The 12879-nt window shown below is 38.1% G+C and overlaps 1 protein-coding gene across 4 annotated transcripts in view; it reads right to left on the bottom strand.

The window, feature by feature from the left end:
* Positions 1 to 12879, bottom strand: part of SLC12A1 (solute carrier family 12 member 1) — a 79644-nt gene that overhangs the window by 18143 nt on the left and 48622 nt on the right. For all 4 annotated transcript variants that reach the window (XM_072402397.1, XM_072402396.1, XM_072402395.1 and 1 more), the window contains 2 exons: positions 8058 to 8164; positions 6078 to 6160 (listed from right to left, as the gene is read on the bottom strand). In XM_072402397.1, coding sequence (XP_072258498.1) covers positions 6078 to 6160; positions 8058 to 8164 — 190 coding nt within the window. The remainder of the gene's footprint in view (positions 1 to 6077; positions 6161 to 8057; positions 8165 to 12879) is intronic.

Here is a 12879-nt window from a genome sequence, read left to right as displayed (position 1 = left end):
ATGACAGTATTGGTTGGTTTAAGGTAACAATTGAAATTTCAGTAAAGGACCTGAAGGGTACCTACAATATAGTTACGATCAAATCAGAACCTCACAGCTGTGGACAACACCAACCTCTTTCTTTAGAGTGAGAAAACCCCTTCTAGTCATGGGGGTCAGGCACTGGAGGAACATGGATTTTATCCATAGATTGCAAAGGGGCCCCTTTTGGGCTGTGGTGTTCATTTTATAAGAACAGTTTTATACTGGGAAGGTGAACTGGCCACCTAGAATGAAAAGGACCTAAGTTTGAATCCTGCCAAAGCACATCTACCCTGGGAACTCCAGTTTTCACACCATCCAAAAACATGCAGTTTGGCATGCATTGGTACCCCCATAAACTGTCCTTGGAGTTTGTGAAAAATAGGTTGCACAACTTAAAGCGTAACTTTCATAAAAATTAAAAAAAATATACTTACCTTTACTTCCACAGAGCCTTTGATCCCTGGGCGCCAATATCTTCTTCTGTATTCTTCTTTCTTTTTGCTACATCATCTGATCTCGCACTGTGCAGATGCAAGATTGGGTGGGTGGAAAAGCCCCATCTGCGCATGCCCGAAGCATCCTTGGGCACGAGACCTATCCCAGGAGGATCTGCAGTCCCATGCAATGGTGAAGACAGAAGAGGAGGGCTTCCCCCTTTTTTTTTTCTTTTTATAAAAACTATATTATTTAAAAATGAAAATGTAATATATAACTGATCATTCCTTGGGAAATAATTCAAGTTCAACACTTGGTCATATTTGAAATGTTTTGGCAAATAGGGATGAGCGAGAATGCCTCTGCCATTCTCGCGAAAATTTCCTTAAAGTACCGATGGGTCAGGGAAATTTAGCGAAACCATCAGAAATCTAGGAAATCACTATAGGAGGATTACTGCACCTGCATAAAAAACTCTATCCAATGCAGCCGTGGGAATCCTCCTGTCAGTGAGCGATCTTCAGACACTACAGGTCAGAATGAGGGCAAGTGAGTCATGCGGCTTGCGTTTATAAATGAATGCGGCCTTGGGAAAAATCTTCTGATTTTTCCCACGGCTGCATTCATTCATGAGCAGCCAGCAAGGCTCACATTGTGCTCCTGGATAGAGAAACTCTATCCAGGAACACATACTACAGGGCTGCAACAGCAATCAGGGGAACTGAGCTGTCAGCTCTGCTCCCCTGATTACTGTTGTTGCCCTGTACTCCAAAAACACATACAACTGTATGTGTTCTTGGATAGAGTTTCTCTGTCCAGGAACACTGGACTCCTCTGCTCTAAGATAGAAAAACTCTATCCAAGAACACATACAACTAGTAAAGGGCTGCAAGAGCAATCAGGGGAGCGGAGCTGACAGCTCCACTTCCCTGATTGGTCTTGCAGGTCCCAAAAATTCGGTGTCGCCCGCCGAATTAACAAAGGTCATTCTCGCTTACATGTTTGATAAGTGTGAACAGCCCAATTCGCCGCAAGACCGAATTTAATAAATTTGCTCGCACATTGGCAAACTTGGTTTACAGATGATTTATAGATTTACTCAAATGTGTGTATTTTTGCCTTGAGGCAGACTATATCTTTGAAAATGGCTAAGATCACCAAGGCTGTTGTACCATTCCATGAGTCTGATATGTTGTAAAAAATTGGTGCCCCAGAATTTCCTAATATGCAGTAAAATCTCACAGATTGTTTTAAAGGATACAAACTACATAAGTATAATAGACGTGGGTGGCTATGAGCTTTGTACTTTAAACTTGCAGTGTTGATTCCCAAAAATAAGGCATGATCCGATTGGAAAGTGTCTGTTCTACCTGTGTTTTTGTGGGTTTTTTACAATCTAAAAACACTTGGCATCTGGATAAACTGTCGCTGGTATGAACTTTGCACATAGAAAAGCCAAGCAATCTGTTTTATTTCTTGAAACACAGGACAGCTATTAGAAAAGTTATCATAAGTCAGCATTTACTCAATGGCACCAAACATATGTGACAATAAATAAAGACAAGTCTTTAAAGTTATTCCTATCTATCTTTCCGATATGTTGAATCTTAATTTGTCCAAAAGATGGCACCAGATACATTCCCGAGCATTAGATCACACTTTAACTTGTGAATATCTGTCGCATTGTCTGGGCCTGTTGTGCTATCTCCAGCTTCTCTACGTCAGTGCTATAGCAAGTATAAAGACACATACTGGTGGTGATGTAAATGTGTCATTGTTTTGCTATTAATTGCTTATATCTGCCATGTGAAGCTATAAAAAACACATCTGCTATATTATTAAACACCAAACAATTGAATTAAAAAAAACTAGGCAGTGTGTATTTATAGAATATGATCGAGTAAATCTAATAATGTCTAAAAAAATATGATAATCCCAAGTATTCTTTATAAAATGAGGAATTAAATTCTGTCAACACTATAGAGGAAGGTACAAGGAGGTGCCCTTCATGCTTCCACCCTTCTTTATACAATGCTTGTTTGGTCAGTTGTCACTGGAAATAATCATGAAGGATCAGGAACAGAAACTTGACATCTGTCCATTAAGAGTCCTATTATAATGACCCGGAGAACCAGTACATACAGGTAGTCCCCGGGTTACATACGAGATAGGGACTGTGGGTTTGTTCTTAAGTTGAATTTGTATGTAAGTCAGAACAGGTACATTATTTTAATAAATGCAATTAGGACAGATGTCTTAATGTATTATAAGGCAGCGTGGTGTAAAAAAAAAACCAAAAATTTATGGATCCTAGACATTCATTAACTTCTGGAGCAAGCTGTGCTTTGATATGATAAAAAGAAACAACTGCATAGTTTGTCTTGTCATTAAAGAGGTACAAGATGTTGCAGAAGAGCTCAGTCCTAAAGATCAACCACAACCTCAGCTGTGTTTAGCAAAAGATTTCCGCTGCAAGTCATGCAAACCATCCCCTCCCCCCATCAAGCCTCCATCCTGCACACAAGCAGCAGGGAAGCCCTATTCATATCTAGGAGTCATCCATATGTCGTATGTCCTTAACTCAAGGACTACCTGTATTAGTGTTTTTTCCATCCATCAGCACAAAGGTAATATTGAAATTAACAGGTCCACTTTTTATTGCTTAGGCAGTTGGTGGTGGCATTGATATTGCATGTTTCTTAAGACACAACATGCAATGTTCAAGGGTGGTTTGCCACCTCAATAGACCTAAATTGGAAAGGAGTTTTAATTAAATGAAAAATAAAAACAGCACCACTTTGCTAGGTTAGGCACTTGGCATCTATTACAACTTCTGGGCACCTAGAGGTCACCAGTAGGTGCCAGGAAGAGGTAAATGGTCAGAAGCTTGGAAGTGGTAAAGCTTAAAGGTTCTACATGGCTACCACTCAACTAGAGTTTCCAGGAGGAGATCATTGATTTCAACCTCTGTTTCCAACACTGTTAGGACAAGTTCCATGGTGATTCTAAGCATAGAAAAATAGAATGATCATTGCAGAGGTCAGATAAGTATATATAGTGGTAATGGGCATTATTAGCAAAATGGAATTAAAGAGAGATGGAGAACATTTTGTCCCTTATCCTTCTCAAAGTACTAAACCTGCCAATGGTGCTGGTAAGTGTAGACATTTATTGTTCCCACTGATGACTACCAATAATTTGAAGTAGTGTGGGCACAGACAACAAATCAGGGAGTATAAGGGGAAGGTTCCCCGCAAGTTGATATTCCACAGTAAAACAATAGCAATAGTGGTTGGTCATTGGTAATCAAACATTGTAGATCACTAACAACCTTTTTATTGTTGGGGGGACACCTGTACACACTTTAGATTTTCACCCAAAAAACCTTAAGCAATATCAGTACAGAATAGAAACTTGTACAACTGAGCAGGATTTAGCTTTAAAATATAACAAATCATTTTTTAAAATATGGCTGCTACTTTATATTCTATAAAACTGCATGGAGGGTATACATTGCTTCTATTTTGCATCTGCAGAATGGAGAGTGACAACGTATAAATCATACATGTTATCATCATAACTAAATGTGTCACTGTGTGCTACAAACCATTACTATACTGGTTCAGTCCACCAGTTCTAGGACATTTATTACTATCATAATTGATGTCACTTTCATTGAATGTAACATTTTCTTCTACACTCTGTTCCCCACTATCATAAAATGAGTTATGACAATGCTAGTTGGACAGGAGGATGTGTATTTCATCTCTTTTCAATAAACAGATTACAGGAAATTTGCAGCTCAAATGGGAATTAATTATTGCTTTATCTAAAACCTGTAATTTATAAGCGTCCATCTCTGAAAATGAATGAACCAAAATCGTGATTCAATATTTTTATCTCCTGTAATTTTTCTGTCAGTACCAGATGCCGGGAACAAAAGGCTGTTTTTAAGGAACGTGGCCTTGTGGTTTATTTGTCTCCACTTTTTGAAAAGGTTCAATGTGGTCAAAGAGCTAAAGGTAATGTTACATAGGTCATAGTGACTGGAATACATTGGATCTAATTTATTAAAGGTATTTAAGACTGTAGCAGATTAGCCATCATGGGAAAACCTGGGTGATCTAGATCTAGGGTTTTTTGGTTATTGCTTATTTTGCACCTCAGTTTACAAAAATACTTTTCTCCTTATGTATATATATATATATATATATATATGAACTACAGTAAGTATAGAGGGGGAAGCAGCATATAGGACTGGAAATCACTGGAATTGTTTCCATGAACAAATATTTAAAAACTTATTTTTCGGGTACTTTTAAGATACAGCTATTCTATTCAATTACAAGAAAGGTATTAAAGACTGGAGGCGTCCGGAGGCGTCCACCATATATGGAGGACGCCTCCGGGATTCCGCTCTGCCACTCTTTGGTAACACAGCGTGGTTACACAGACCGCGCTGCTGCTTCCTTTGCAGTTATTCCTGATGAGATGTCAGCCTAAGATTTAAAAACCCTTTTTCCCCTCTGGGTTTATTTACTATCCTACTCTTAGGAATAAGAGACCTTCATTTTTTCATTGGACCATCCAAGTACCTTTTTTTGTTTTAATCCAAAACCAAATTAGACTTTCTAATTAAGGAATCTACACTGCAAATGAAATGAACTTCTGTACACCTGTGCTACACGTACAACACCCCTGAAGAAGCCCATACCGGGCGAAACGCATTGGGTATTCTGATTTACCTATAAGATACAAGTATTAAGTATTTATTGATTTTGGTCAGAAGTCGACTGTCTAGTGCCCCTTTAGGGCCAAATTGGTATCGACCAAAACTCAAGTTAGAGGTCATACCAGATTGTATGAACTTATTGTACAGCAATACTTGACTTTATTATAAATACAACTGTAATATTTTGCCTTAAAAACCCTACTTTCCTTGGTATTTTTTCATGTTGATTAATCTTAGGGCTGGCAATTGGGCTAGAATCTATAATTTACTGAACTTTCACCAGATAAAGATACATATGTTTGTTTTCATTCTATTCAATTCTCTAGCTGTCTGGCTGTTTTTGGTTTACATACTTCTAAATGACAGCACTTAAACAACTACGCTGCAAGTCAGAAAAAAGTCAGACTTCCTTCATGTTTTGCTTTATGCAGGAAAACAAACCAACAAAAATGGGGGTGTTGGTTAATGAATCCCCCCCTCCCCAAATCCCACTTGGAGTAATAGGACACATTTATTAATAAAAAAAAAGGATGTTTGTCTGTGGAAGGATGTGGAATTCATTCATCTGGGGGAGGGGTTCCTGCGTGGGTATTTATTGGAAAGCATCATGCAATTTAAAGGCAATTATTTTTGCACTTTTTATTTTTTCTAAGCTCACACTCTATATTCATATATTCAGGAAGATGGATGAAACCAGCAAAGATATAACAACTCCTTTATATGTAATAATAATATAAGCATCTGTGGAAGAAGAGTATGATAAACTATAACTTATTTTTCTGTATCTCATTGAACAGAATTGTGGTTTTTGACCTTGACCTTTGACTTTTGGGACCCTTACCCCTTGTTTAACAAAGACTTATGTGTTCATAAACAAAGCACTTACCTTGAGCTTGAAGAACTGCTGAGATGTCAAAGCCCTGGCTGATTCTCACAATTACAACTCCATATTCGAAATCAAAAGCATCACTGTAAGAAAAAACATTTTCATTCACTTTTCATTCACTTTAAAAACTCGTGTTTTATAATATAGATACATTTTGTTTTCTGTAGTAATTTTTGTATTGTTTTAACTATTTGCAAAAATATATTTTGAAACTTTTACATGGTTTTGGGGGGAAAAAATTTGGGGCAAACTTCATGCGTGCTTTCCTCCCCTAAAGAAAGCATACAAATACGAAGAACTCCTGGTACTAAATAAATGTACAGTTTTGTGGGGGAAAACAACCCTAAGGTATGTGTATGAGAGAACCAATCAACATATGCCTCTGGTAATTGCGCATCAAATTTGCTTTGCAGATAATATTTGTGCTGCCAATCAAAGATTTTTTTGTATGGGCTTGCTAAGGACTTATACATTACAACAGATACAATAAGCAAACTAAATATGAGCTAAAGTATTGGGGTGATAAGTGTATTTAGACATATATTATGTTAAGATTCATGACTGCATTTTCTCTGTTGATGCTCCAAGATATCCTGGCAGAAGATCATTAGGAAGCCTCATCTGAGTTTTGTTGTGGGGCCCCAGGGTCTGTTGTTAGGACCCTGTGTGCATTCAAAGTAAAATGTGGGCAAGAAAGCAGTGGAAGGCCAACTATAGAGCAACAGGTAATGTTTAGGTAATTCTTAGCATTTCTAGATGTTCCCTTTCCAGGTTCAGTACATATTCAGGACTTGGCACAGCTTTTATGTACCAATGCACACCACACGATATTTTATTCTCTTTAATTATCCAGTGTTTGTATAGTGCTGACACACTACAAAGTCCATAGTCATGTCACTAGGTGTCCCTCAAAGGGGCTCACAATCTAATGTCCTAGCCAAGATTCGAACCTGGGACCAAAGGCCAGAGTGCTAACCACTGAGCCACCGTGCTGCACAGTGTACTCTTAGTACATTGCAGTTCAATTTGCAATTTTTAACCAGCTTTCTAGTCCCATTTGTGCAATATAACTGTGGTTCCTTTTGACAAAACATTTTATTGCACATAATACTGACCACAACAAAACTATAGTGTTATTTTTTAATGCAGCAGACGAGGCCCAGTGGTACAGTACAGCCTAATGGATTTTTATTTCTAATATGAAAAGCACCTGTGAATGGCAAATAAACAATACTCATGCTGTCATTATAAAGCTCATCAACTTGGTTATCGGTGCAGTGCAGCTGAGATAACAAAAAAAAATTCTTGATTTGCGGATGCAAATTGTTCTGAATTATTCAGGCCAAATGTGCATTTGCATTTAAAGTTTGTATTTGTACGCTTTTTTATTATAGTTCTACTTTGTAGCAAGTCCTCATGAGGAACATGCAAAATATCTATTATGGCAGCTTAAATAAAGTTCTGGACCACTGTGACAAGTGAATCTGCCTTTACACAGCATGTGTGGTGTTTGACAACTTGCCTGTCATTATCACTGTCACAGTTGGGCATTTTTAACACAGAATCTGAGAATTACGTTAGCCCTATCTAGTGTTGATAAAGAGCTTCGACCAAAGGAAATGCATTATGCATTGCAAATGTAATTCTAGTGCAAGTGTTTGGTCTGTCATTTTTATGCTGAAGCTGTTGTGTTTTTGGCAAGATTCGATTCTACGGAGAGCAGGTGTTGGCATCACCTCGGCTCAGTGAGCAAGTGGAACAGTTGGCAATTAGATAGCATCCTCAATGTAAATATTGATTTTTTTTTAACATAATCCACGGTACAACGGCTATAACTAACGCAGGCAAAAGTAAAAATCTGGATCTAATGTAAAATAATGAAATGGATCGTATGCATATGCCTCCACTTGTATCCCAAATGGAAACAAATGGCTATTTCGTGTGGTTCTGGCCTGCAATCAGCTAAAAGGAAACACTCACTGTAATAATCCCACATAGTTTGCCAGGTCCACAGCGTTGGCCTGTCTCCAGTCCTTCTTGAATCCCATCACAAGGGTATTTGGTTTCATCCTGCCTAAACCAGCTGCCTGTACACAGAAACACAATTATAAATCAATTATTACAATTCTAAAACAGGTATGTGACAATCAACTAAAGATTGAAATACAAAGGCATTGTTCTAGTGATCAAGGTATTCTCATTTTACATGTGATTAAAAAGCCCAGTCTTACTACTTGTATTGTAATGCAATATGTTTTATTGCAAACCATATTGCACACAATTTTTGTACACTGTTGTGACTAATATGGGTTCTATCCAGTTCAAGAATAAACTTGTGTTAACAAACATTCATGGAAAATTATTTTGCAGTCCAGCTCAATGGACATGTGAAAACACACCTGGTTGTTCCCATAATGTTTTATATAGAAGACAGGTAGATTGTACAGACTTGGATATGAAGTGTTGAATCAATGAGACATTTGTGCAATGCAATGCATAATTGTACAGTTTTTCCTGTTGGATGTTACATCTGCTATTAGAGCTTAACCATACTAAAAACTCCATGTGATTATCAAATGTTTCTGATGGATTTAGCAAATTCATATTAACCAATTTTTAAATATTCAGATTTCATGGTCTCAACAGAGAGGGTCACAATTTTGCACAGAGCAGGCTTTGCCCTGTGATTTTAGATTAGAGCTGCCAACTCCCCTAACCAGTCCCAGGAGAAGAAACTTAAGGCTGGAATACTGTAGATGGCATTTGGGATCTGAGTTGTCAGCGATGGCTTTGAGATATTCTAAGCAAAGAAATCTTGTTCATTTTATTTTGAAAGCTAGTTTTAACATCAACATGTTAGGCCATATGAAGAGCTAGCCAGTCTGTTTGGTACTTTTCATGGTGCCGTGGTAATAGATTGAGGCAAATTGGTTCAAAATGTTGGCTTATTCTGGCATGAATTGTAAATTGTTCAAAAACTTGTTCAAATGGATTCATAGGAAATGTGGTCTTGCTAGAACTCCTTGGATTGGTTCTTATCTATGGGAAGTATGGGAAGTATATGGCAGCAATGGCCTGTCCCTTCTCCACAATGACACACCCAGGAATTTTGTGAAGAGTTAGTAAGAGGTCCTCCTCGTCCTATTCGGCTTGCTCCTACTTTCTGCTCCTTAAAAGAGCACTCAAAAGCCATCTTTTTAAACTTGCCTACCCGTCTGTTTCTTACCTCCTCACTACTTCTCACCCCCACATATCTCCTCCTTCTAGTAAGCTCTTTAATACATTTAATGTACAGTGCTGCGTAATATGTTGGTGCTATATAAATCCTGTTTATTAATAATAATAATAATATTATTAATATAATAATTTAAAAAAATGATAATATTAAACATGAAAACATTTTCTGCTGTATTTGTTGGTGTTTGTGGTTGTTTGGTGGTTTTTTGCTTCATGAATGGATTTTAAATATTCTTTTTTGAACCAGCTGTCAGGGAAAGCAGTGGAAAGCCTCTGTCTTAAGTTGCGTACACACTTCCAATTTTTATCGTTGGTAAACGAACGACGAACGATCCTGCACGATATCTGCGAACGATCGTATGGCACCGATCCTGTACATACAGATAACGACACGATCGTTCAAAGATATTGTACACACGATAGATGTGATCGTTTGAACGATACAGGAAGTGACGTGCACCACAGGAAGTGAGCGAACGTTCGTTCACCGCGCATGCTCGGACCATGGACGATCACTGAACGACCGTACACACGATAGATGGACCGTACACACGACGAAAGACCGATTGGCCAAAAATCGTTCGTAAAAAAAGTAACCAACGACGCCGACGAACGAGGATAGTCGTTGGAAATGAACGACCGGACCGGCGGATCGGATTGGACGACGATCGTTGACCATCTATCGTGTGTACGGTCGTTCAGTGATCGTCCATGGTCCGAGCATGCGCGGTGAACGAACGTTCGCTCACTTCCTGTGGTGCACGTCACTTCCTGTATCGTTCAAACGATCACATCTATCGTGTGTACAATATCTTTGAACGATCGTGTCGTTATCTGTATGTACAGGATCGGTGCCATACGATCGTTCGCAGATATCGTGCAGGATCGTTCGTCGTTCGTTTACCAACGATAAAAATTGGAAGTGTGTACGCAGCTTTACTGTTTTACCCTCTCTATATGGATCGCCCTCTCTGGCACATTACAGGATCATATCATGGAGTCAATTTAATAAAGGAGCATACACTTTTAGCAAAGGGACTGTTCTTTTAGCTTTATGGAGTTGTATTTACTTTCTATCTAATCATATGCAAGGAGATTTTTTTAAAAATCTAGCGCATGATTGGATAGTAAAGTAAACAGAATTTTACCTTTCTACTGAGAGATGTCAATATTTCACTTACAGTGAACATTCACTTTGCTAAATGAACAGTCTGTGTTCTATGTCATGGCAAGTGACCTAATCTCTGGTGCACTATTAAAGCTGAACTTCAGCCAAAAATAAGATAAAAGTAAATAGCTTACTGAAAGATAAAAGAAACAAAACCAGCTTTTACTTTAGTAATCACCTTCCAACCAGAGATTCCCCTGCAGAACATATCTATGATGTCCTCAATCTGATAGCATCATTCAACCAATTTTCTCTAAACCCAGATTTTCCTAACCTCCCCAGTCTGTTAGTGAATGGTATATAGAAAAACAACACAGAGATTCCCTTATCTCTCTGTCACTCTGCTTTCTTCTCCTTTCAGCAAGCTTATAAACTGATTGGCTCTCTATGCTACTTCTTCTTGCATTTCAGAGACTCCAAGAGCCAACTCAAATCATGTACAAGTTGTCCCGACATACGGATGCCTTCTAGATACGAACAGGGCTTCCCTGTCCGCTGGTGTGAAGGACGGAGGCTGGAGGGGTGGTTTGCATGACTCTCATGTAACTCTTTAATGACCAAGACAAACTCTGCAGTTGTATCTTTTTGCATATCAAAGCACAGCTTGCTCCAGAAGTTAATGAATGTCCAGGCTCCATAAAGTTTTTTTTTTTTGCTTTGTTTGTGATAAACTCACAGTGAGGATTTTATACAGTAACTGACACCATGCTGCCTAATAATATGTTGGGACAAACATCTGTCCTAATTGCATACATTAAAAAAAGGTACCTATTCCGACAAATTCAACTTATGTATGTATGTTACCCGGGGACTACCTGCTCTAACACTGCATGCACTTACAAATTCATTTGAACCTAAACTTGACTGGACATTGAAAAGCTATGCAAAAAGTAAAAGCCAGATGACATTTTTAAACGTAAAGTGCTATTTCCTTTTTTTTTCTTTACTGCTAAATAACATATTCCAAAATTACAGAGACTGAATTACCCATATAAACTGACACCACATAAACAAATAGACACAAATGCTTTAAAAGCCTTTGCTAACAGCTAGAAGTTTAAACATCTGCAAATGACACACCGCACGTTACAGAAATGATAGGTCGTTTTATGAAAGGTCCACAAAAGTATGCGCCTGTACAGGGAAGGGGAAGTTTATCTCTCCTTTTATTTCTAAATAGTTAAATGGTTTCGGATGAATGAAAATTATTTCCTTGCAATTAAGAGGATTTGAATTTCAGCTGCCAAGCTGTCATTTCAATAGATCTGTAACTTACTATCTGCACAGCACATATTGCTTTCTAGGGGTTTTATTGTCAGAGAAATGACAAGTTTGTTCCTGGTTGACTTTATAAGTGCACAGCTGTGATATTTATCACAAAAACGAGTTGAGTTTTATTGATTTTTGTCATTCAAAGACTAAAAAAGCCATCATCATTTTGTGGGTGGTTTTGAGAAGGAACATGTGTTCTTGCGTTAGAAAACTCATCTTTTTACAGTATTTTCACACAGTTAGTGCAGTTACAAAGACACTTATCAGTCTGTTACAGTATCTTCTATATATAAAAAGAATAAAACAAAAAGCCTAAGTGCACCCATCACTTACACACAATTACACAACTATTCTGTGTTTGGACAAATATTCTTGAGAAACTTTGTTTCTCAATAAGTTTTGTACAAAGAGATTTTCAATTTCAACACGTAAGGAAATTCTTTTTACAGACTTGCCTATATTGAGTGAAGGGAGTTTCTAAGTTTTCCAATTGGTGTCCAAGTACAGACATGGTTCTTGTTGAAAAAGGGTATTATTATTTGTATAGTGCCAACATATTACACAACGCTGTACATTAAATAGGGATTGTAAATGACAGACAGATACAGACAGTGACACAGGAGAAGGAGTGGACCCTGCCCCGAAGAGCTTACAATTTAGGAGTATAGCCAAAGAACTACCTTTACACAGCCTTAGATCATACACTCAAAGACAATAACCAATGGCAATGGTTCTAACGTATTAGTCAAAACGTAGAAGTTTCTAATTTATTATATATACTAATTTAGTATATATCAGCCTTTCTCAACCATGGTTCTGCAGAATTCTGCGGTTCTCTAGCTGTGGCTGACTTTGTTCTTACTTTTGATGATGTCTGCATAGTCGGTGGAACAACACCAGGAGGGTAACGATGGCAGAGAGTTAAGCTGCCAATACGCATTAGATGATTGTTAGACAACTATTTGTTTCAGGTGAAAGTCGGTCATTAATGAGAGACTGATTGGAAACAAACACTGTGCATTTCTATGGAGGAGAGCACAGCAGGGTACCGCTTGCTCATCTTCCTCATTAACCTCTCCATAGATCAGAACCACACCTGCTTGTTCTGTCATCTACTACTGGAAA

Source organism: Pyxicephalus adspersus, chromosome 2 (assembly GCF_032062135.1).
Source record: "Pyxicephalus adspersus chromosome 2, UCB_Pads_2.0, whole genome shotgun sequence".
In the NCBI taxonomy this organism is placed as follows: Eukaryota; Metazoa; Chordata; class Amphibia; order Anura; family Pyxicephalidae; genus Pyxicephalus; species Pyxicephalus adspersus.
The sequence above is the reverse complement of the archived record's forward strand: the minus strand, read 5'-3'. Positions and strand labels throughout refer to the sequence as shown.